General features: G+C 51.3%; 2 protein-coding genes across 7 annotated transcripts in view; one reads left to right on the forward strand and one right to left on the reverse strand.

Moving 5' to 3' along the window:
* Window positions 1–819: 819 nt before the first annotated feature.
* Window positions 820–21,447, reverse strand: FBXO46 (F-box protein 46). 2 transcript variants are annotated; one of them, XM_054466224.2, is made up of 2 exons: window positions 21,381–21,447; window positions 820–3,768 (listed from the first exon to the last, which is right to left on the reverse strand). In XM_054466224.2, exon 2 carries the CDS (start codon window positions 3,688–3,690, stop codon window positions 1,879–1,881), a length of 1,812 nt encoding a protein of 603 aa, XP_054322199.1. In that variant the 5' UTR covers window positions 3,691–3,768; window positions 21,381–21,447; the 3' UTR covers window positions 820–1,878. The 2 variants fall into 2 exon arrangements, with proteins under 2 accessions (XP_054322199.1, XP_054322198.1); XM_054466223.2 differs by lacking the exon at window positions 21,381–21,447 and adding an exon at window positions 4,961–6,134.
* The window catches only part of MEIOSIN (meiosis initiator), a 52,604-nt gene continuing 34,605 nt past the window's right edge, over window positions 7,679–25,677 (forward strand). The window contains exons 1-2 of one of the 5 annotated variants that reach the window (XM_054466217.1): window positions 23,965–24,214; window positions 25,073–25,190. In XM_054466217.1, the coding sequence (XP_054322192.1) occupies window positions 25,173–25,190 (18 nt within the window). In that variant the 5' untranslated portion in view covers window positions 23,965–24,214; window positions 25,073–25,172. Of the gene's footprint in view, window positions 7,789–23,850; window positions 24,215–25,072; window positions 25,191–25,677 lie in introns of those variants that run through there. The other 4 variants (XM_054466219.2, XM_054466221.1, XM_054466218.1 and 1 more) reach the window with 4 other exon arrangements.

A 25,677-nucleotide genomic window follows, 5' to 3' on the forward strand; every position in this document is an offset into this window, starting at 1 on the left:
GCCCGGGAGGCAGAGGTTGCAGTGAGCCGAGATCACACCACTGCACCCCAGCCTGGGCGACAGATCGAGACTGTCTCAAATAAATAAATAAAAAATTAAGTGGCTATTTAAAAACTTTAATTACAGGGATTTTTAGTAAAGAGTGTTTTGTTGGGCATATTGCACCCAGCTAAAAGACTGCATTTCCTAGACTCTCATGCAGCCCTTCTGTGGCTAAGTCTGACGGGTGAGATGTATATAGAAGCATAGTGTAGTGCTTCTGGGAGGAAGGGGGCCTCCCTTCCAGCAAAATGGTGATAGTAAAAGCAATATAATCTTGGCTGGGCACGGTGGCTCACTCCTGTAATCCCAGCACTTTGGGAGGCTGAGGAAGGAGGATTGCTTGAGCCCAGGAGTTTGAGACCAACCTGGGCAACTCAGTGACCCCATCTGTACCAAAAAAATTAAAAAATTAGCTGGGTATGTAGCGTACACCTGTAGAAAACCCAGCTGCTTGGTAGGTTGAGGTGGGAGGTTTCCTTGAGCCCAGGAGGTTGCTGCAGTGAGCTGTGATTATACCACTGCACTCCAGCCTGGGTGACAGAGAGAGACCCTGTCTCTAAGAGAAAAAAAAAAAAAAAAATCTTGTTCAAGCTACTACTATTTTGAGATTTTTCAAATCCAAATTGACACAGATGAGAAGAGTAAAAAATAATCTCAGGCTAAGGGACTTGGCTAGGGATCCCTTCTCTCTCCACTTTTTCCATCCCCCATGCACAGGCCTACAACTCCCCTCTCTTCCCAAACCCTCCCTTCACAACACACAAACCAGTCTGCACACAGCCTTATAAATATTGATTTTATAGAAAGGACCAATTCAAAATTGGTCAGATGCCACACGCTAGAAGCTTCCAGAACCATAATGATGGAAAGAAAAAAAGAAAACAAAAAACAGAGAGAACAAACAAAAATACCCCAGACCAAAATGCCTGAAAAATCAAGGTCCTGGTTGACCAAAGGATTCTTAAAGAAACATGTGGCTGGGGTGAGGAGACCCCAATGCCTGAACGAGAGCCCAAAGTGGAAGGAAAAACAACCCAGAAATGCAAATCCGAAGTCCCTGCCCACGGGGCCCCCCCACGCTGTCAAAAGCGAGGCAAAGGGCTTCACAGCTTTATGGGGGTGGGGTTGATGGCAGTAGCTTAAATAATAACGGGAGGAGGAGGATTTTTATACTTCAGCTTTTTTTTTTCTGCCCCCCTCTTCCTCTATGCGGAAGAGGAGAGACTGGTAGCTTGAGGTTAAGGAGAAAACAGTATTTTCCCCCCACTTCTTTAATAGGCAAACCATCTAGAAATGGCGGACTGTCATGAAAAAAAATGCCAAATCCCACCTGTGACCTGACAGCCCCCAATTCCTAGAGAGGTGAGAGCTGTGGTGTGGCAGGTTAGGAGAGGTGCCAACCTTGGGCGATGCGGCCTCTTGGGAAATAACAGCTCCAGCGAGAAAGAATTGGGGCGAGGGAGAGAATGGGGGCCAGAATGGGGGGACCCTTAAGTGGTACCAAAATTAGCTGCCGTCTGCTTCCTGCTGGTGGGTCCTTGGGGTGGAGAGCATGGCAGGGAGGGGGTTGGGGCTGAATGGAGAAGAAAGTGAGATGCTGATTAAAAAAACACCCTTCTCAGAGGGTCCACGGCCCTGGTTCTGAAGAGTAGAAAATCAACAGGATCAAGCAGAGTGCTTTCCTGGGTCACCCCTGCTGAACCCCAGCTCAGTTCCGGTGAGGGATCAACGCTGCTTGGAGTAGGGGAATGGGCAGGCGGCCCAGTCCGGACCCTCGGCTCCCGGGGGAGAGGGGAGGGGTGGGCGTGGTGGGCTCTCCCCTCCCCTCCCCCGGCTTCACCTCCCCTCCTCCCGGCCGGCCCGGCCCCCGCCCGGCCCATTGCAGGGCAGCACCCAGTTGTTATCGTGGAGGCCCAGGCGGCAGCCGGGCGTCTCGCGGTCGGCTCGGCGGCAGCACATCCAGTAGGAACGTCCGTAAGGCAGGTCATGGTGGTAGGGCTTGGGGTGCCAGCGGCAGAGCGACACGTCGCCCTTCTCGTATCTCTTGCGGCACTGTTTGCACGGGTCATCGCGGTAGAGCGGGTCTCGGCTCCAGCGCGAGTCTGTGGCCCGCACGCCAAACGCCTCGATGATGCCCTTGAAGTGGTGGCAGGTGCACTTCAGGGCGGCCAGCGCGCGCGTGGGCAGGAAGCTGAAGATCTTGACCAGCACGTGCTCGGGCAGCAGCAGCATGTACTGTCGCGGCTCCAGCAGCCGCTGAATCTTGAAGCGGATCTCTAGGAAGTCGTGCGACACGTGCCGGTACAGGCGGCACAAGGAAGTGTCCGCCGTGCCCTCGGCATCGTCTGGGCCGGGCGCAGTGGCCGGGGAGTCGGCCGGGGGTGGCTCCGGGGGCCCGTCCGGCCCGCGGTTCTGGAGAAAGAAGAGCTGGCCCGGAGGCGGCGGCTCCTCCGGGCTGACCGTCAGGCACACAGTCTCCTCCTTCACGTTCTTGGTGCCGTCCTTGCCAAAGAAGATGCACTCATCTACCACGCCCGTCACCACCACGTCCACGTGGAAGCCTGATGCTCCGCAGTCCCGGGCAGGCGGCGGAGGGGGCGCCGGGGGAGTGTCCTCGGGCCTGGCGGGCGCCGGGCTGTCACCCTCGCTGGCCTCGTCCGCCCTGGCCAGCAGGAACTCCACGTTGCTGGGGAGGGCATCCCGCGAGGGGCTGATGAGCTGGTATAAGTCACATGTGATCTTGTCCTTAGCTCGGGCCCCAGGACCTGGGCTGCCAGGGTAGGCACAACCAGGCCTGCCCCCGCCCCCACTGGGCAGGCCACTGTCTGGTGCACGGGGCTCCCGGCCGTTGGAGATGCGGAAGGCGATGCGCACCTCCCCAGGGCCTGGCCCAGGCCGCTCTTCCTTGCGGAGGCCCTTGGTGGGAGGGCTGTCCCTCTGCGCTTCAAAGTGGGCCACGGCCTCGGCTACACGGCTGCAGTCCCCACCACCAGACCGCCGTTCAGATCCCACCCCCTTGGCCGGTCCACCTTGCTCGGCGGACACAAAGACTACAGGCGCTGGGGTGGTCGGTCGTGGGTAGCTCTGCAGGGCCAGGGCTGCCCGCTGTTCCACCAGGGCCACCATCTCGGCCACAGAGAGCAGGTCGACGTCCTCACCGGCTGAGGTGGGGCCCTCCTCAGTAGCAGGGAGGCCCTCCCGGCCCCCCGGGTCGGGAGGAGCCTTGGTAGGGTCAAGACAGCGCCTCCGCCGCTTGGCCTTGGAGCTATCGCTGCCCCAGTGCCCCTTAACCTTCATGGAGCTGGCCCGGCTGCCCCCACCACACTGGTGAGCCACAAAGAAGGCCACCTTCTCCTTTGTATTCCCGGGCTTGATGACATACCACGTGTCCAGGAGGACTCGACCCTCATCACCAGCAGCTGCTGCTGAGAGGAGCGGAGCTGGCTGGGAGGCAGGGACCTCGGTGGCCAAGGCGGGTGGTGTGTTCTCTGAGTGGGCAGGCCCATGGTCTGGCTCCGCCCCGCCACCAGGCTCAGGGCAGGCTGATGGCTTTAGGGCCGCAGAAGGCGGGCGCGGCTGGTTCTGTGAGTAGGTGCCAAACGGCCGGGGGCACCATAGTTGGAAGGGCAGGAGGCTTCCGCGGTCCATGCTGGGGGATGATGGCAGACAGGCTGGGCTTCACCGCATCTCAGGACCTAGGTGGTGGTGGGAGGCTCCACATGCCACCTGGAGACAGGAAGAGGAGGTTGGGGAGCTAGGGGGACAGCCTTTCTTCCCAGGACCACCCCAACCTCCACCTCTCCTTAGACCAAACCAGACCATCAAGAACTCTATTCCTGGCCGGGCACAGTGGCTCATGCCTGTAATCCCAGCACTTTGGGAGGCTGACGCGGGCAGATCACCTGAGGTCAGGAGTTTGAGACCAGCCTGGCCAACATGGTGAAACCCCATCTGTACTAAAAATACAAAAATGTGCTGGGCGTGATGGTCCATGCCTGTAATCCAAGCTACTCGGGAGGCTGAGGCACGAGAATCGCTTGAACCTGGGAGTTGGAGGTTGCAGAGAGACGAGATAGTACCATTACACTCCAGCCTGGGCGACAAGAGTGAAACTCCATCTCAAAAAAAAAAAAAAAAAAAAAACTCTATTCCCACTGCCATGCTCAGGTGAGCAGACAGAGGTTGCAGAGGGGATGAGAGATGCCCTTTTAACTTGCAGAGTGGGACCCTAACTGGCAGCATGCTCCAACCCCATAGATCCTACCCCACTGCCCAACTGCCTTGGCCCACAATCCAGAGGCCTTTAAACTGCCATAACTTTTACACTTAAGTGAAAGGACCACTGACAGACAAGGTCCTTTTTCTATCTGCTCACTCAGTAGCTCGTTCTTGAAAAGACAGAAATTCCCAGCCCCACCCACAGCTATGGCTGCTTAAACCCACAGACGGAGGAACGAAATGGGCTGGCATGGGGAAGAAAATCTAAGGTCAGATTCAGACAAGCACTTATTAAGAAATCGGCTTTTCTTTTTTTTCAGGTCGTGGGGCTTAATGAGAATTTATTAAGGCTGTGTGTCCTCAGTCAGAAAAATGCACACCCTTGCAAAGACAGTACAGGTGATTCCCTAAAACACAGCCATGGACCCATGGAGTAAGAGAGCCTGTTCTAGAGCCTAGGAGGAGTTCCAGGCTGCAGGGAGCAATGATGGCACCACTGCACTCCAACCTGGGTGACAGAGTGAGACCCTCTAAAAAACCGGGTCTCAAAGCCGGGTGTGGTGGCTTGTGCCTGTAATCTTAGCACTTTGGGAGGCTGAGGTGGGCAGATTGCTTGAGCCCAGGAGTTTGAGACCAGCCTGGACAAAATCCATCTCTACGAAAAAAGATACAAAAATTAGCCGGGTGGGGTGGGGCGCACCTGTAGTCCCAGCTACTTGGGAGGCTGAGGTGGGAGGATCGCTTGAGCCCAGGAGGTCGAGGCTGCAGTGAGCTGTGATGCTGTGATCATACCACTGCACTCCAGCCTGGGTGACTGAGAGAGAACCCATCTTGGGGGAAAAAAAAAAAAGAAAAAACGAGGGGGCCTGTTCTAGCCTAGCTTTCTCCTCAAGCTGCACACAGATAAACAGAGGCTCAGAGTGGGGAAGGGTGACATAGCTAAGATTACAGTGGGTCCGGAGCAAAAAGAAGCTCTCAACTTGATTTCTGGACTCTTCAATTTAGGGCTCTGTTAATTACTATTTTATTTTGGAATGACTTGATGTGAATGACCTAATCTGGAGGCAATCTTGCGCATGAGTCCGATATGATCACTTTCACTGCAGTTTGAACCTACTAAGTAACATATGCCTCAATCTTTCTCTGGCTCATCTCCCTCCAGACAGCTCAAAACCAAAATGACCCTTTAAACCTTGAAACTTCCACATGCCTACAGGCCAGAGAGGTCAGCAAACTGTGGCCCAGAAGCCAAATCCAGCTCGCTGTCTTTGTAAATAAAGTTTTATTGAAACATGCTCATTTGTTTATGGATGCTTTCATCTTCAACAGCAGAGCTGAATAGCAGAACAAAGACCACATGGCCTGCAAAGCTTAAAATACCCATTATCTGGCTCTTTATGGAAAAAGTTTGCCAACTCCTGCAGTACAGACTGTCCCTCTAAATTCAAGCAATTCCAGGCTGGGCGCAGTGGCTCACGCCTGTAATCCCAGCACTTCGGGAGGCCGAGGCAGGCGGATCATCTGAGGTCAGGAATTCGAGATCAGCCTGGCTAACATGGCAAAACCCCGTCTCTACTAAAAATACAAAAATTAGCCAGGCGTGGTGGTGCACGCCTGTAGTCCCATCTACTTGGGAGGCTGAGGCAGGAGAAGAGCTTGAACCGGGAGGCGGAGGTTGCAGTGAACTGAGATCTTGCCATTGCACTCCAGCCTGGGCGACAAGAGCTAAACTCCGTCTCAAAAAAAAAAAAAAAAGGAAAACAAAACAAAATCCAGACAGCCTCCAAGCACTCACAGGTACCAGTAAACACAGAGAATCCCCATGTCAAGAATCTTTATCTCCACTCCATAATCCCCAATCCCACCTACCCCTCAAATACTTACAGTCCCTGCTGTAATCTCAGCTCAGTGTTAAAAATATCACTCCACAGCCTCCAAAACCTATAGATGGCTGTTTACCAACCACCAATTCACATACATGTTGAGTATCTCAAATCTGAAAATCCAAAATGCTCCCAAATTCAGAACTTTTTGAGTGCCAAGATGACACTGATAGGATATGCTCATTAGAGCATTTCAGATTTTCAGACTTGGCATACTCAACTGGTAAGTATAACGCAAATATTCAAAATCCGAAGAAATCCAAAATCCGAAACACTTTTGGTCCCAAGATTTTCGGGTAAGGGATACCTGACCTGTATATCCAACTGCCCAGGGAGGCAGGCTAACACAGCAAAAGCCAGTCTCTACAGATGCCATCCTGCTACAACCTGGCCACTCCCTCAAGTCCCCTAATCAGTTCCAACCTTACCCCCAGCATCTCAATGTCCTTCCCCAAATATCGAAAACCTTTCAAATACTACTTTAAACCACCGAACCTAAAAATATCCTCTCCAGCACTGAAGGACCGAATCTCAGTCAATCTCTCACAGATCCCAACACAGCAATTCCCCAACCTATGTCATAAACAACCACTCTTCCGGAATCCTATACTCCCCGCAACCCTCCTCCATTATCTCCTAATTCCACTAGAAGCCTCCAACAGCAGACGAACTCTTTGAAAACACAAAAGCTCCCTAACACTTTAAGATGAATCTTAAACCATAAAAATGTTTCACAAAGCCAAAAAAAAAAAAAGAAACCTCACAAATGTTACAATAGCAGACATGTGACATGTGCTTACTGCACGCTCGCTGCGAGCTTACTAGGTACTGCGCTAACAATTCCTAATCCTCCTTGGTCCCTAGGAAGCAGGTAGTGTTATTAATGCCTAGTTCCCGATGAGACACGGGTGAAATCTCCTGTCCGGGTTCAGACAGGTAGAAAGTCAAGACGCAAGCCCAGACATTCCAGCTCCAGGACTGGTACTCTCAGGCTCTTTGCTTCTGTCTCTCCGGGAGCTCCCCAAATCCTATAGCCAACAAACACTCCAAAACACAAAGGGAACCCGATCCCGAAAACACAACCGAACCTTCTGCATTACAAACGAACCCAAACTCCAAGGTGCCCCTTAAGCGCAAGGGAACCCCAAAAGTATCCCCTAAACCCACGTTAAAACTTCCCCAAGCCCCAGAACATTTTGCAAATGGAAAAGGAACCCCCAAATCTTGTAACCGCCCCCCCAAAGAAACCTTCCAAACCCCTCAGGTGACCCTCGAAACCTATACATGCCCCCAAGGAGCCCTCACCCGCAGCCCCCCCAGGCGGCGGGAGAAGGCTGCAGCCCACACGCATGCGCGCGAAAGGTAAAAGGGCCCGCCCCCTCGCTCCTTCCCTCCGGCCACCGCGCGGGCAGACGAGCAACTAGCTTCCCTCCGCCCCTTTGTTGACAGACGCGCGCGTGACGCTCTCAGCCAATGAGCGGCCGCCATTCGGGGCCGTGCCCATATAAGGCAGGCCTTGGCGAAGGGGCCCAACTTCGAAATAGGGAGGAGTAGGCGAGAGGTGACGGGAGTGGGTGGTGGGGTAGACACAGCCGGATGCAAGGGAGCGTGGAACAACTCCTAACGTCCAGCTAAACGGAACAAGGTCAGGGCAAAGGCCACGACACTCCAGGGGAGGCTTATTACACCACGTTCCCTCGAACAGAAGCCCTGATTGACGCTTGAGACTTAAAGGGCCAGGCAGCCCGGGGATTAAGAACACCAAGGCGGAAGGAAGCAGGCGGAGAGATCAGAGTATCCAGCTTTGGTTGGGAACTATGGAGGCGTGGGGCGGGGGGGGGGGGGCGCTGAGGATTTCCGCGGGGGGAATTGGGCATCGGGATAACCCCACCCTGAAAAACAAATGGACAGAACCCTACGAAGGTTCCCACGGCAACTCAAAACAAGCCTCTAGGCCTGGCATTCAAGGCTCAAGCCGTGTAGCCATTCGGAGCTGCCAGTTCAGCTTTTCCAAACAGGCGCCCCAAACCTGGCTCACTTAGTACAAAAGAGCAGCCAGAAAAGTCCTGTTAAAGCACAGTCCTATAAACCTGAACCCGTCCCTATCCTGGTGAGAACCTGCCATGGCTCCCCAGTGCCCTCTGGAAAACACCCAGGTACCCCACCTGTCCAGTCGCATCCCTCCCCACTCCTCCACCCCGCAGGCAATACCCCAGTGCACCCTGGGGGGCACCTGATCTGGCATACATAGAATACTTAGGCCCCATCTGATCCCCGTAGGAGTGATCGTCTCCACGGTATGGATAAAGAAACTGACGCAGTGCAGGTCTCCTGACCACAAGGTCACACAGAGCTGGAGTGTGAGCTGGAGCAGGGATATGAAGCCAGGGAATCTGATTTCCCAGTCACTGTGCCCTACTGTTTCACTATATATTCCCTGGGGTTTCAGCTCGACCACCCCTCCTCTAGGAAGCTGACACCCCCCAATCCCCCAGGCCAGGTCAGGCTTCACCCAGGGCGTCCATGCGTTGGGCTCATTGCTATCTATTCCTCAAAGTCACCCAGCTCTTGCCTTCCCTGGTCTCTGCATTTACTGTTCCCACCAACTGCAATACATTCCCCCCTCTGCAAGGCTCAATTCCTTACTTCATTCAGGTCTGTGTTCAAATGCAGTTTTAATAGAGAGGCCTTCTCCAACTCCCTTCCTGGAAATCACCCACCTGCCCAGAGGGGACCTCTGGGTTCCCTCTTCCCTGCCTACTCTGGGTCATCATTGTCTGGGGTGGGTCTCTGTCCCCCACTGTGATCCTCCTGTGGAGATTGGGCCAGGAAGGGGAGAAGGGCCTGAGACAGGATCTTCTAACTCCCCCAACACTGAGCCCAGCATAAGGCCCTACACTAGGTCAGCCTTCAGCAACTACTCCATGAAAATCTATTCATTGTAAAACATTGTGAACCAAAAATATGGAAAATCAAAAGATGGCAAAAAACTGGCTGGGAAAACACGAACCAAGAGACAAGTAGAGGAGTAACATTACCCCTCAAAAAACAAAAAACAAAAAACTTGGCCAGGCACGGTGGCTCACACCTGTAATCCCAGCACTTTGGGAGGCAGAGGGGGGAAGATCCCTTGAGCTCAGGAGTCTGCGACCAGCCTGGACAACATGGTGAAACCCCATTGCTACAAAAAATACACAAATTAGCAGGGTGTGGTGGCGTGTGCCTGTAGTCCCAGGTACTCAGGAGGCTGAGGTGGGAGGATTGCTTGAGCCCAGGAGGAAGAGGCTGCAGTGAGCTGAGATCGGGCCACTGCACTCCACTCTGAGTGACAGCATGAGACTGTCTTAAATTAAAAATCAATTAATTAAATAAATAAAAAATAAATAAACTGACAAAAGCAATGGATGATGACAAAACAACATGACCCATTATTTACTTCTCTACATGAGTCCCTAGGGCTGGGGGAGGGAGGTGGAAGTGACCCATTATACACAAAAGTTCTCAACATACATGATCCAAATACTATGGCCTCCAAATAGATAAAGCAAAAAATGATCATCTCTACACATGACAGCCATAAACTTATAAAATGACAAGGGAAAGTTTGTTAAATCCACAATTGATAGGGAAAACTTAACATATTTCTAAGAAAAGACTGCTTGGGAAAATTAGTAAGGACCCGAACCACGCAATCTACACCCTTGGTTGAATGCCCCCAACAATTAAATAATCCACATATTTACATCCCTAGCATACATACATGGTGCATTTGCAAAAACTTGTCTCTGACATTCACTGTGGTCCTGCATGCTGGCCATTGTTGGGTGCTGGAACACACAGGTGACACTGAGCTCCCCAGGAATGGCTCATGGGAAAGGGGTCAGACATCCAAATAAACAGTCAGAACCAACATGAATATATTAGAAAATGATCATCACAACAGCAGTCAATACTCCAGCACTCCACAAATATGAACTTGTTTGATTCTTCTATCTCCTATTTTTAATTTTGTGTTGAAGACAAGGAAACTGAGGCAGAGAATGGCTAAGTAATTGCCCTCATTTATAGCTTTGTGGCAGAACTCTGTTTTTGTGAGTGTGTGTTTTGTTTTTTGTTGTTTTCTGAGACGGTCTCACTGTCACCCAGGCTGGAGTGCAATCTCGCCTCACCGTGGCCTCAATCTCCTGGGCTCAAGTGATCCTCCCATCTCAGCTGCCTTCTTTTTTTTTTGAGACGGAGTCTTGCTCTGTTGCCCAGGCTGGAGTGCAATAGTGTGATCTCGGCTCACTGCAATCACTGCAACCTCTGCCTCCCGGTTCAAGCGATTTGCTTGCCTAAGCCTCCCAAGTAGCTGGGACTACAGGTGTGCGCCAAATTTTTTATTTTTAGTAGAGATGGGGTTTCACCATGTTGGCCAGGCTGGTCTCGAACTCCTGACCTCAGGTGATCCACCCCACCCTGGCCTCCCAAAGTGTTGAGATTACAGGCATGAGCCACTGCGCCCGGCCTAATATTTGTATTTTTAGTAGAGACAGGGTTTCACCATGTTGATCAGGCTGGTCTTGAACTCCTTACCTCAAGTGATCCACCCACCTCAGCCTCCCAAAGTGCTAGGATTACAGGTGTGAGCCACTACGCCCAGCCTATCCCAGCCTTTTGAGGCGCTGAAACCACAGGTATATACCACCATGCCCAGCTAATTTTTACATTTTTTTGTACAGATGAGGTCTCACTATGTTGCCTAGGCCAGTCTTGAACTCTTGAGCTCAAGCAATCCTCCACCTTGGCCTCCCCAAGTGCTGGGACTACAGGCAGGAGCAACCACACCAAGTCAGAACTTAGAATCAAAGATCAGCTGACTCCAGAGCTCAAGGTCTAAACTACAATATACACATCATCCTGGCTGGGCGCAGTGGCTCACGCCTGTAATGTGGTGGCAGGCTCCTGTAATCCCAGCTACTCAGGAGCTTGAGGCAGGAGAATTGGAGAATTGCTTGAACCCAGGAAGCGTGGCTGCAATGAGCTGAGATTGCACCACTGCACTCCAGCCTGGGTGACAGAGCAAGACTCTCAGAAAAAAAAAAAAAAAAGAAGTGAAGGGGGTTAAAAAACAACAGAATAAACCAAACTAATAAGGAAAAATAGGCCAGGTGTGGTGGCTCACGCCTGTAATCCCAGCACTTTGGGAAGCTGAGGCAGACAGATCGCTTAAGCCAGTGAATCTGAGACCAGCCTGGGCAACATGGCAAAACCCTGTCTCTACTAAAAATACAAAAATTAGCCAGCATGTGCCTGCAGTCACAGCTACTCAGGAGGCTGAAGTGGGAGGATCGCTTGAGCCCGGAAGTGGAGGGTGCAGTGAGCTGAGATTGTGCCACTGCACTCCAGCCTGGGTGACAAAGCGAGACCTTGGCTCAAAAACACCAAAACAGAAAGAAAGAATGGAAAAATAATGATAAATAGTAAAGCGTAGATGTCTGACCCCACCCCGCTTCCCCATCCCCACCCTTAGTCAGATGACCCTGCTCCCCATCATAGGGCCAGGGTCACACCCAGCACAAGGCACTTGCCCAGTTACACGGGAATTGGTGGCAGGACACCAGGGTTTCGTTCCTGGTCCTGTTCCTTTTTTTTTTTTTTTGACAGGGTCTCGCTCTGTCATCCAGGCTGGAGTGCAGTGGCACGATCTTGGCTCACTCGAACCTCTGCCTCGTGGGTTCAAGCAATTCTCCTGCCTCAGCCTCCCAAATAGCTGGGACTACAGGTGCCCGCCACCACACCCGGCTAATTTGTTATATTTTTAGTAGAGACGGAGTTTCACCATGTTAGCCAGGATGGTCTCGGTCTCCTGACCTCGTGATCTACCCAAAGTGCTGGGATTATAGGCGTGAGCCACCATGCCCGCCCCCCTCCCTTTTTTTTTCTTTTTTTGAGATGGAGTCGTGCTGTTGCCCAAGCTGGAGTGTGGTAACACGATCGCGTCTCACTGTAACCTCCACCTCCCCTGCCTCAGCCTCCTGAGTAGCTGGGATTATAGGCGTCTGCCACCATGCTCGGCTAATTTTTGTATTTTTAGTACAGACAGGGTTTCACCATGTTGGCCAGGTTGGTCTTGAACTCCTGATCTCAGATGATCCACCCACTTCCCATAGTACTGGGATTATAGGCATGATGCACCACGCCTGGTCCCTGTTCCTTCTATGCCCTACCCTGCTGCTCCTTTGTCCAGAATCCTGACTCATCCCTACCTCACCCGTGGCTTTTTGGCCTTAGAGTCCACTGGGTCGCCTCCCTTTTAAGTTTTCCTTTCTGACTAATGCTCCCTGAAGGTAGGAATCATCCAAGCCCTGAGATCCTGGAAGCAGACAGGAACCAGACAGGGCCTGCTGGATCCCAGCTTTCCCACTTCTGGCAGTATGACCTCAGGCAGGTTTTTCAGCCCCATGTGCCTCAGTTTCCCCCACTGTAAAATGGCAATAATGACAGCATCCACCCATGGGCTGGCTGACCACCCGGTACCAGTTTGGCACTGAGGAGTAGCTCACGCCTGTAATCCCAGCACTTTGGGAGGCCGAGGTGGGCAGATCACAAGGTCAGGAAATCAAGACCATCCTGGCTAACACGGTGAAACCCTGTTTCTCCTAAAAATACAAAAAATTAGCCGGGTGTGGTGGCGGGCGCCTGTAGTCCCAGCTACTCAGGAGGCTGAGGCAGGAGAATGGTGTGAACCCGGGAGGCGGAGCTTGCAGTGAGCCGAGATTGCTCCACTGCACTCCAGCCTGGGCAACAGAGCCAGACTCCGTCTCAAAAAAAAAAAAAAAAAAAAAAAAAAAAAAAGTGGGCTGGGTGTGGTGACTCATGCTTGTAATCCCAGCACCTTGGGAGGCTGAAGCCGGCAGATCACTTGAGGTCAGGATGAGACCAGCCTGGCCAACATAGTGAAACCTCGTCTCTACTAAAAATACAAAAAATTAGTTGGGCATAGTGACAGGCGCCTATAATCCCTGCTACTTGGGAGGCTGAGGCAGGAGAATCACTTGAACCTGGGAGGTGGAGGTTGCAGTGAGCTGAGATTGTGCCACTGCACTCTAGACTGGGCTACAGAGGGAGACTCCATCTCAAAAAAATAAATAATTAAACATAAAAATTGAAAGTGAAGGCTGTGGGTGGTGACTCATGCCTTAATCCCAGCACTTTGGGGGTCCAAGGCAGAAGGATCGCTTGAGCCTCGGAGATCAAGACCAGCCTGGGAAACAAAGTGAGACCACATCTCTAAAATAATTTTTTAAATTGGCTGAGCATGGTGGCATGAGCCTGTAGTTCCAGCTACTCGGGAGGCTGAGACAGGAGGATCCGTTGGGCCCAGGAGTGTGAGGCTGCAGTGAGCTATGATCATGCCACTGCACTCCAGCCTGGGCAACAGAGGTGGGCCCTGTCTCTAAGTAAATAAATGAATCAAACACTTGTGGATTACTTAAGGAATGAACGCTAATTTTCCAGAGGAGGAAACTGACGTCCAACAGGATCAAGTGACTTACCCTAGGTCACACAGCTGATGAGAGATGAAGCCAGGACTCAAAGCTGGGCACTCTGGCTTTTTCATTTTGTTTTTGTTTTGTTTTGTTTTTTGTTTGAGATGATCTCACGCTGTCACCCAGGCTGGAGTGCAGCAGTGCTGTCACAGCTCAATATAGCTTCAACCTCCTTGGCCGCCAAGCCCAACTAATTCTTCTCTCTTTTTTTTTTTAGACGCAGTCTCGCTCTGTCCCCCAGGCTGGAGTGCAGTGGCACGATCTCAGCTCACTGCAACCTCTGCCTCCCAGGTTCACGCCATTCTCCTGCCTCAGCCTCCCGAGTAGCTGGGACTACAGGCATGCACCACCACGCCCAGCTAATTTTTGTATTTTTAGTAGAGACAGGTTTTCACCATGTTGTCCAGGCTGGTCTTGAACTCCTGAAACTTGTGCTTTTAGGAGTAAGACAGCTTTACCATAGCAGTTAGAAATACATCATTAAACGTGGTAAAAAATACAATTTTTTTCTTCGTTTCCTAGTACATGTCACAGGTTTTGAAATAAAGATGGTAAAAATACCATTTTGTATGAGTAAGCTTCAGACAAGCACAGCCTGAAAACAAATTTAAGATTTTAAGAAAAGGCAAAATAACTTGGAAAGCAGACAAATGCTCTAAGACAAATAAAGAAGGCAAAGGAAAACAAAAAAGTGTCAGATCACTCCAGGATGGCCAGATGTGACACATAGGATTGGGGACAAGTGAGACACTGGCAACTTTTCCCCAAACCAATAGGTTTTCAGATAATTCAATGAGGGCCGGAGGCAGAATGTTAAAAAATCCATGAAAGCAGTGACAAGCAGGCCAAGCTGGCATAAGGGGCTGAAAATGAATCGGGAATAGAGAAACCCAAACTTGAAAATGAGCACAAATGCCCGCATACTTGCAGAACTGCCCTACCATTATGACAACAGCGAGTTCCCCAATGGCAGGGTCGAGTCTGCACCCAATACAGGTGCTGGCACATGGTAAGTGCTCTATTAACACTTGTGGGCCGGGCTCTGTGACTCATGCCTGTAATCCCAGCACTTTGGGAGGCCGAAGTGGGAGGATCACTTGAGTCCAGGAGTTTGAGACCAGCTTGGGCAATATAGCAAGACTCTGTCTCTACAAAAAAAAATTTCTTTTTTTTTTTTGTTCAAGACGGAGGCTTGCTCGTTACCCAGGCTGGAGTGCAGTGGTGCAATCTCAGCTCACTGCAACCTCCGCCTTCCAGGGTTCAAGTGATTCTTGTGCCTCAGCCTCCGTAGCTGGGACTACAAGCACACGCCACCACGCCTGGCTAATTTGTATTTTTAGTAGAGATGGGGTTTCACCGTGTTGGCCAGGCTGGTCACAAGCTCCTGACCTCATAGAGATCCGCCCACGTAGGCCTCCCAAAGTGCTGGGATTACAGGCATGCGGCCACTGCGCCCCATCAACAACAAAATTTTTTTTTAATTAGCTGGGCATGGTGGCAAGCACCTGGAGTCCCAGATACTCTGGAGGCTGAGGCAGGAGGATCACTTGAGGCCAGGAGGTTGAGGCTGCAGTAAACTGTGATTGCACCATTGTACTCCAGCCTGGGCAACAGAGACAGGCCCTGTCTCTAAATAAATAAATAGGCTGGGCTCGGTGGCTCAACCCTGTAATTCTAGCATTTTGGAAGGCCGAAGCGGGTAGATCACTTGAGCTCAGGAGATCGAGACCAGCCTTGGCAGCATGTATTTTTCATCTCTACAAAAATTAGCCAGGTGTGGTGGCATGCCCCCGTGGTCCCAGCTATTTTGGAGGCTGAGGTGAGAGGATGGCTTAAGCTCAGGAGGTGGAAGTCACAGTGAGCCAAGATAGTGCCACTGCATTCCAGCCCGGGCAACAGAGCCAGACTCTGTCTCAAAAAATAAATGAACAAATAAATAAATAACTAAAACACTTGTGGGCCAGGTGCGGTGGCTCACGCCTGTAATCCCAGCAGTTTGGGCAGGTCGACAGCTTGAGTCGACAGCTTGTTCAGGACCAGCCTAGGCAACATGGCAAAACTGTCTCTACAAAAAATTTTTTAAAAATTAGCCGGGCATGGTGGTGTGCACCTGCAGTCCCAGCTACTTGGAAAGCTGAGGTGGGAGGATGGCTTGAGCCTGGGAGGTAGAGGTTGCAGTGAGCCGAGATTGTACCACTGCACTCCAACCTGGGCAGTAGAGCCAGACTTTGTCTCAAAAATTTAAATAAAAATAAATAAATAAACAAACACATGGACTACTTAAGGAATGAACCCCCATTTTCCAGATTCAAAGCTGGGCACTCTGACTCCAGAGTGCATTTTTCTCTTTGTTTTCTTTTTGTTTTGTTGTTGCTTGATTTTTTTTGTTTGTTTGAGATGGTCTCGCTGTATCACCCAGGCTATAGTGCAATGGGGCAATCAGAGCTCACTGCAGCTTCCACCTCCTGGGCCCAAGTGATCCTCCCGCCTCAACCTCCAGAGGTGCTGGGACTATAGGCTCATGCCACCAAGCCTGACTAATTTTTTTAAAAAATTTATTTGAGGCTGGGTGCAGTGGCTCATGCCTGTAATTTCAACACTTTGGAGGGCCAAGATGGGCAGATCATTTGAGCACAGGAGTTCAAGACCAGCCTCGGCAACATAGTGAGACCCCGTCTCTACAAAAAAGATACAAAAATTAGCTGTGTGTAGTGGCATGCAACTGTAGTCCCAGCTATTCAGGAGGCTGAGGTGAGAAGATCACTTGAGCCCGGGAAGTTGAGGCTGCAGTGAGCTGAGATTGCACCACCGCACTCCAGCCTGGGAGACAGAGCAAGACTCCGTCTAAAAAAAAAAAAAAAAAGGCCGGGCACAGTGGCTCACACCTGTAATTCTAGCACTTTGGAAGGTTGAGGCGGGTGGATCACTTGAGGCCAGGGGTTTGGCACCAGCCTGGCCAACATGATGAAATCTCGTCTCTACTAAAAATATAAAAGTTAGCAGGGCATAGAGGTACACACCTGTAATCCCAGCTACTTGGGAGGCTGAGACAGGAGAATTGCTTGAACCCAAGAGGCGGAGGTTGCAGTGAGCCAAGATCATGCCACTGCACTCCAGCCTGGGCAACAAAACGAGACTGTCTGAAAAAAAAAATTGTTTGTAGAGATGAATTTTCCCTGTGTTGCCCAGGCTGGTCTCAAACTCCTGAGTTCCACTGATCCTGCCACCCTGTTAATCCCAGCCTCCCACCTTGGCCTCCCAAAGTGCTAAGATTATAAGCATGAACCACCTTGCCCAGCCTCAGTACCTTTTCTTGAAAGAATAAAAATCATAGAAAGACCTCACACTTATTGAGAGCATAATACACCCCAGGCATTTTATATATGCCACCTCATCAGTTACCACGTCAACTCCTTATGAGAAGCTCAGAGTTTAAATGTGGTCCCATTTTTACATGAGAATACTGAGGCTGGCTGGGCACCGGGGCTCATGCCTGTAACCCCAGCACTTTGGGAGGCGGAGGCAGGTGGATCACTTGAGGTCAGGAGTTCAAGATCAGCCTGGGCAATGCGGTGAAACACTGACTCTACAAAAATTAGGCAGGTGTGGTGACACAGACTTGTAGTCCCAGCTACTCAGGAGGCTGAGGTGGGAGGATCCCTTGATCCTGGGAGGTGGAAGTTGCAGTGAGCCAAGATGACGCCCCTGCATGCGAGCCAGGGCAACAAAGTGAGACCCTGGTTCAAAACAAAAAAAAGGAAAAAAAAAAAAAGAGGTTGGAGCAGTGGCTCACGCCTGTAATCCCAACACTTAGGGATGTTGAGGAGGGTGGATCAACTGAGGTCAGGAGTTCGAGACCAGCCTGGCCAAGATGGTGAAACCTCATCTCTACTAAAAATACAAAAATTAGCTGGGCGTGGTGACACAAGCCTGTAATCTCAGCTACGCAGGAGGCTGAGGCAGAAGACTTCATTTGAACCCGGGAGGCGGAGATTGCAGTGAGCTGAGATCACACCACTGCCCTCCAGCCTGGACAAGAGTGAGACTCTGTCTCAAAAAAAATAAAAAAGGGAAAAGAAAACTGAGACCCAGAGTGGGAATGCAGCTTGGCCAAGGACACACAGCAACAGAAGCAGGGTTTTGACCCTGGGTCTCTCTGAAGCCAATGTTTTCAACCATAAGCTTACTATCGCAGCCAATGAATTAAGCCCAGAAAGCTCACAATAAATAAACCAAACTGTTTCAAGGTGAATTTACAAAGTTGTCAAACTGCCCAATGAGGCCTTAATGACCCAAAAGTTAAATGAACAAAAGCAAACTAACAACAACAACAAGAAAAACCTAGTTAGAAATATTTTCTCTTCACTGAAACACCTGGAGTAAGGCCAGACTGGGTATTTGGCAGGGACAGGAATGGGAATGGGGACACATTGAGTTTCTTTGTTCTTTTTTTTTGAGACAGTCTCACTCTGTCACCCAGGCTGGAGTGCAGTGGCACAATCTTGGCTCACTGCAACCTCCACCTCCTGGGTTCAAGAGATTCTCCTGCCTCAGCCTCCTAAGTAGCTGGGACTACAGGCGCCCGCCACCACGCCTGGCTAATAGAGATGGGGTTTTGCCATGTTGGCCAGGCTGGTCTTGATCAAACTCTTGGCCTCGGGCAATCTGCCCTCAACGGCCTCCCAAAGTGTTGGGATTGCAGGCATGAGCCACCATGCCCAGCCCACAGATTGAGTTTGTAAGCAACCTCTCCAGAAGTCATAATTGGATTTAGGAGCCCAGAGGTGAAGGGCAGGGACATGGTGACAACATGAGAGAGAAAAGAGACAGCCTGACATCTTCTCTCTCGGTTCCTCTCTACTGCCTTCTCTTTCCCACTGACATTCAAAAACAACAACTCACACATACTGAGCCCTTCCGTAAGTATTGGAGTAAGGGCTCATAAAGTAAGTTCCACTACACTGCATTATCTTCCCGAAACTTCTCACCTTCCTAGGGTTACTGATCCCATTTTATAGGTGAGACGAACCCAAAAGAAGAACCCTTGCCCAGGGCCAGGTGTGGTAGCTCATGCCTGCAATCCCAACATTTTGGAGGTTGAAGCAGGAAGATCCCTTAAGCCTAGGAATTTGAGACCAGCCTGGGCAACAAAGTAAGACCCGCGTCTCTACAAAAATAAAAATAAAAAATTAGCCGTGTGTAATAAAAAATTACTCCCAGCTACTTGGGAGGCTGAGGTGGGAGGATCGCCTGAGCCCAGGAGGTTGAGGCTGCAGTGAGTCATGATTGTGCCACTGCATTCCGGCCTGTCTGGGCAACAGAGCGAGATCCTGTCTTTAAAAAAACAAAAAGGCCGGGCGCGGTGGCTCACGCCTGTCATCCCAGCACTTTGGGACGCTGGGGCAGGCAGATCACCTGAGGTCGGGAGTTCGAGACCAGCCTGTCCAACATGGAGAAACCCTGTCTCTCCTAAAAATACAAAATTAACTGGACATGGTGGCGCATGCCTGCAATCTCAGCTACTCGGGAGGCTGAGGTGAGAGAGTTGCTTGAACCCGGGAGGCAGAGGTTGCAGTGAGCCGAGATTGCACCATTGCACTCCGCCTGGGCAACAAAAGCGAAACTCCGCCTCAAAAAAAACAAAACAAAACAAAACAAAAAAACATAAAAATAAAAATAAAAATAGGGCCAGGCGCAGTGGCTCACGCCTGTTAATCCCAGCACTTTGGGAGGCCGAGGCAGGTGGATCACCTGAGGCCAGGAGTTCAAGACCGGCCTGACCAACATGCAGAAACCCTGTCTCTAGTAAAACTACAAAAATTAACCAGGGCATGGTGGCACATGCCTATAATCCCAACTACTCAGGAGGCTGAGGCAGGAGAATTGCTTGAACCTGGGAGGTGGAGGTTGCAGTGAGCCGAGATTGCGCCATTGCACTCCAGCCTGGGCAACAAGAGCGAAACTCCGTCTCAAAAAATAATAATACTTAAAATTAAAAAAATAAAAATAGGCCAGACACTTGGCTCACGCCTATAATCCTAGCACTCTGGGAGGCCGGGGCGGGTGGATCGCTTGAGGTCAGGAGTTCGAGACCAGCCTGGCCAACTGGTGAAGCCCCGTCTCTACTAAAAATGCAAAAATTAGCCAGGCATAGTAGCGCGAGCCTGTAATCCCAGCTACTCAGGAGACTGAGGCAGGAGAATCGCTTGAACCCGGGAGGCAGAGGCTACAGAGCCATACCACTGCACTCCAGCCTGGGTGACGGAGGGAGACTGTCTCTAAATAAATAAATAAATAAAAATAAAAGACTTGCCTAAGGTCATATAGCAAGTAAATGGCAGAACTAATATTCTAGACTGCTTTGTTCTCTGTCTCTACTCATCACATTGTATATTTCAGTATGGAGAGGGGACTAAATTATAGTGCTGAAAGCACAGATTCTGAACCAGGCTGCCAAGATCGGAATCCTGAGTCTAGCAATTAATGCTAGATAGCCTTGGGAAAGTTGCTTAATTTCTCTGTACCTCTGCTTCCTTTCTGTAAAATGGAGAAAATAACAGCACCTACCCCTCAGGGGTGTTACCAGAATTAAATGAGTTAATGTGTACAAACAGCTAAGGACAGGGCCAGGCATTTTGTAAAACAATAAGCGTTAGCTGTAATCCACAGTGGGGAGCCCCTACATGCTTCTGAGCTGGGGTGTGTGCCCAGATCAGTGCCAGCTTTTCAGAAAACGCCTCTGGGACTAGACTGGAAAGGAGGAAATCCATTAGCACCTGTAACCCAGTCACATTCCGGGGACGGAGAACTTCCCACCAACAGCTCTGAGACTGAAACTTCACAGCCCAGCTCTCCCACTAATAGTAACGATTTTAATGACTCCCTTTAACCCCGTTCTCAGAGGCATGCTTGCTGTTCCCATACTACAGATAAGGGCACTGAGGCTCACAGATTTGTCCACGGCACAAAAGGGTGGGAGAATAGGGGATGTGAATGCTGTACTTCTCATAGGGATAAACCATTACACTCTTCTAAATTCCACCGGGGAAGTGAGGGTGCGAAAGCCTGTCTTGATGGCCCTTTCTGGCCATATTATCCTACAGTTCTGTGCCTGTCCAGCTTACCGGGAGTCTCTGGCGGGACTAGGGAAATTATCACTACATCCAGGCCCCTAATTTCACGCTCCTTACCCCACCCTCAGTCCTGGAGCCTAAACCCACACTCTATCCTACCACTGATTTCTCCCTCCCACCTCCTCAACTTGCCTTCCTGCCCCCAATCCGATCCAGAGGCCTCAACCCCTTGCGTCCACCGTTCGCCTGTCCCTTGGAGCTTCCAGACCCCCTCACTCATCCTAACCCTGATCCTCATACCCTCGCCGCAGGTTAACCCCCCATCGAAATCGACCCCTTCAGGGCCTCTACCTGGATGTCCAGCCCCGTCTCCAACTCGGGGCCCACTTCCCCAGCTCTGAGCCCCTTTGCAATCAATTCCAAAGCTCCACTCCCACCCCACCTCCAAGACCCCTCCCCAAGCCACCATTCTTCTACTCCTACCTCCGGCTCCCATTCCTCCCAATCCTCTCCCCCAGGCAATCTCCCCTCACCTAGCCCCTTCTTTCGCCCCTGCCTCTTCCCCCTCGTCACCCGGTCCCGAACCCCCGTCCCGACTCTCCAGCGCCCCCGGCCCGCGCCTGGGCTCTCACCATCGCCGCGCGCTGCATCTCCCTCGGCTACGCGGGTTTCCCCCACTCGCTCCTCTCCAGCCTCCCCTTCCGGGTTCTCGTCCCGAAGCCCGCTGGGAATTGAAGTCCGGGCAGCCACGGACTACATCCCCCAGAAGGCAGCACGGTCAAGCTTGGAGGTGGGGTGGGAAGCAAATTAGGCGGGCGGAGGAAAAGAACGACTCGAACTCCCGGGAGACAAAGCCGGGGAGGACTTGGCAGCGCAAGCGCAGGGCGCTTCCCCGCTGGGCGCGCTGGGAGATGGAGTCTAGCCAGGAGGGCTCCATTTTTGCCCGAGGCCCTTGGGAAGGGAATTGAGAATATTGCAATAGGGTGTTGGTGAGGGGTGGGTGGAGAGTTGGGGAAGAGCAAATTTATTGATTCATTTGTGCCGATCAACACAATAGCTAACAGCTCCTTGTGCTTTTCCAAACTCCTTCCCATCCATCCCCTTCCTTCTTTTTTTTTTTTTTTTTTTTTTTTTTTTTTGAGACGGAGTCTTGCTCTGTCATCCAGGCTGGAGTGCAGTGGCGCAATCTCTGCTCACTGCAACCTCAGCCTCCTGGGTTCAAGCGATTCTCCTGCCTGAGCCTCCTGAGTAGCTGGGATTACAGGAGCCCGCCACCACGCCCGGCTAGTTTTTGTATTTTTAGTAAAAACGGAGTTTCACCATGTTGGTCAGTCTGGTCTTGAACTCCTGACCTGGTGATCTACCCGCCTCGGCCTCCCAAAGTGTTGGGATTACAGGCGTGAGCCACCGCGCCCCGCCCGTCCCCTCTCTTCTTACCTCCTGATTTACAAATGAGAAAATTAAGCCTTAGGAGGAAGGAAAGTCCCATACATTAGGAGTTAGTCCACATCATAGAATAGCAGCTCTCCACATCGCTCCAGCCCAGGAGTTAGAGGCAATGAGCTAGTGTTACACCACCACCCTCCATGCAGTTCAGCCTGGGCGACAGAATGAGACCCTGCTGTCTCTTAAAAAAAAAAAAAAGAAGGCCGGGCGCGGTGACTCACGCCTGTAGTCACAGCACTTTGGGAGGCCGAGGCGGGCTGATCACAAGGTCAGGAGATCAAGACCATCCTGGCTAACACACTGAAACCCCATCTCTACTAAAAATACAAAAAATTAGCCGGGCTTGGTGGCGGGTGCCTGTAGTCCCAGCTACTCAGGAGGCTGGGGCAAGAGAATGGCGTGAACCCAGGAGGCGGAGTTTGCAGTGAGCCGAGATCGCGCCACTGCACTCCAGCCTGGAGGACAGAGCGAGATTCCGTCTCAAAAAAAAAAAACAAAGAAGAAGAAGAAGCTCCACGAGGGCAGAGATCTTTGTGTACCTTGTTCAAGCACCTAGAACAGCGTAAACATGTGTTCAGTAAATATTTATTGCATCGGAACTATATGCCAGACACCCTGCAGACAACCCTGGTAAGAATTACAATCCCAAATTTATAAGGCAGAAAGAGATTAAGCCTCTTGTCGCTGGCAACACAGCCGAGAAAACGATTTGAACTGAAATGTATTGGATTTCAGGGCTTCTACTCTTGGCTAGGTCGTTAGATCACCTCCCCTTAAGACGTATTTTCCAGGCTGGGTGCGGTGGCTCATGCTTATAATCTCAGCCGGGAGACTGGCTTTAGTCCAGGAGTTTAAGACCAAATTGGGCAGCAAAGTGAGACCCTCGTCTCTACAAAAAAAAAAAAAAAAAAAAGCCCAAATCTTTTATTCTTTTTCTTTTTCTTTTCTTTTTTTTTTTTTTGAGACAGAGTCTTGCTCTGTCGCCCAGGCTGGAGTGCAGTGGCGATACCAGCTCATTCAACCTCCACCTCCCGGGTTCAAGTGATTCTCTTGCCTCAGCCTCTGGAGTAGTTGGGACTACAGGCGCGCCCCACCACGGCCGGCTAATTTTTGTATTTTTAGCAGAGACGGGGTCTCACCATTGTTGGCCAGGCTGGTCTGGAACTCCTGACCTCAAGTGATCCGCCCGCCTCGTCCTCCCAAGAAGGCCCAATTCAAATGGCCCTCCTCTTTGAATCCTTTCCCAAAGTATTGTTCTCTGCATTAACCGAGTTCCCGTCTCACCGGATTCTCATGGTCTCGGAGGTTCTCACGGTCTTCTCGACTGCACTGGGAAAACAGTGGCTAAGTTCCCACCGTCCAGCCTGGTGCTTGGCACACAGGAGGCCCTCATGAATCACGAACTGAAGGGAAAAGGTGGAAATGGGACACCATAGGGCCAGAAGGGACGCAGGCGAGCTCTCTCTCTCTCTCTTCCTGAGAGTTGGCAGTTGGGGAAACCCAGCCTACTTGGGATGCAAAGGCCCTGGACCACGAGGGTCGTGCAGGGGCGTGACCGCTTAAAAAGGCGGGTGGCTGAGCGGGCGCTGATTGGCCACCTAGCGGCTCACGCCGACCAAGGCCTTGTCAGAAGGCTCGAGGCCGAGCTCACGCTGTGCAAGACGACAGGGCCCTTCCCGAGGCGCGCGTGCGCACGGCCACTTGCACCCTGCCCTTTCAACCCCGTCGTCTCGTGCCCAGCACACTTTGGCTGGAACTGGTGGGGGCGTGGCCTGGCCTCAGGAACGCACTCTTGCTCTGCTCCTCACGCCTCGCGCAGGATCCTCGCGCCGGGAGGATTCGCACCCAACCCCAAGCCCGGTTGGGAACTTGGTGTCCGATACCGTCTGGGATCCCCGCGAGCACGGCCGGCTTCCTGGGACCCGCGCGAGACGCTGTCTGATCGGGCTCCCTAGAGTGGGCCCCGGAGAAACCAGAACGGCGGGGGCAGCCTCACGCCATTTTGCACGCCCTGAGGCGGGTGCTGGAGGCCAAGGGGAATGGGGCGCGGGGCAGGGGGCCTCCCCCAACACTAGCTGGGCTTAGGAGAACCCGGGATCCCCACAGGAGCCTCCCTCGGGGGGACTCAGGAGAATAGAACGTGCTCCGTCACGGGCGACGGAGTTTGGGTTTGAAGCCGGGGGTCCAGGTTCGAGTTTGAGGAACGGAAGACTCTGTGTTGGGGATCCGAGCTCTCGAGTTCTGATCTGGGATCTCGGGATTTGTGTCTAGGGGTGACTAGTTCTGGAATCTGAAGAGCTTGGGTTTTGTGACTGGAAGCTTTCTCCTTGGAATCCAGAGATCCCAATTTGGGGATCTGGAAGTCTTAGTTCTGAGTTATGATCTAACATTTTGAGAGTCTGGAGCCTGATTTGGAGCAATTGAAGCCTCAGTATAGATTTAGGGCCTAAATCCCAATGTAGAGTATGAAGCTTTAGGATCTGGAGTCGCAGTTCGAGTCTTTAGAAGCACATTTTAGGGCCTGGAGTGCCCACATTGAGTATGGGAGCTCCAATTTTAGGGTCTGGGATTTCAGAGTAGGACCCACATTCAAGATCTCAGTTTTAGGGTTGGGGCCACAATTTGAGGGACAGTTTGGGCGTCTAAGAGGTCAATCTGGAGGAGTGAGGTTTGTTTCGTAGGGGCCTGGATTTCTTATCTTAGGATATAGGTTCATAGTGTTACAGCTTGTGGTCTGTAATCTTAGTATTAGGATCATATTTGAAGATCAGAAGTTGACAGTTTGAGGGTCTGGGGTATCTCAGTATTAGAATTTAGGGTTTGTAGGTTTGGGAGGGCTCCTTTTTTTTGTTTTTAAGACAAGGTCTCTGTCACCCAGGCTGGAGTGCAGTGGTGTGATTTTAGCTCACTGCAGCCTTTACCTCCTGGGCTCAAATCATCCCCCCACCTCAGCCTCCCAAGTAGCTGGGACTACAAGCATGTGCCACTATGCCCAGGTAATTTTTTTTTTTTTTTTTTTTTTTTGTAGAGGTGGAGTTTTGTCATATTGCCAGGCTGGTCTCAAACTCCTGAGATCAAGCAATCCTCCTGCGTTGGCCTCCCAAAGTGCTAGGATTACAGGCGTGAGCCACTTTGCCTGGTTTTGGGAGGGCTCCAAAGTGAGGATTTAGGTCCTCATTTTGGGAGTCTACAGTATTAGTTTTAGTGCCTTTTTAGAGGTTTAGGGGTTTGTTTTTGTTTTTTGAGACACAGTCTCACTCTGTTGTCCAGGCTGGAGTGCAGTGGCTTAATCCTGACTCACTGCAACCTCCGCCTCCCAGGTTCAAGTGATTCTCCTGCCTCAGCCTCCTGAGTAGCTGGGATTACAGTCGTGCACCACCACGCCTGGCTAATTTTTGTTATTTTTAGTAGAGATGGGGTTTCACCATGTTGGCCAGGCTGGTCTCAAACTCCTGACCTCGAGTGATTTGCCTGCCTCGGCCT

This window comes from Pongo pygmaeus, chromosome 20, assembly GCF_028885625.2.
Source record: "Pongo pygmaeus isolate AG05252 chromosome 20, NHGRI_mPonPyg2-v2.0_pri, whole genome shotgun sequence".
NCBI lineage: Eukaryota > Metazoa > Chordata > Mammalia > Primates > Hominidae > Pongo > Pongo pygmaeus.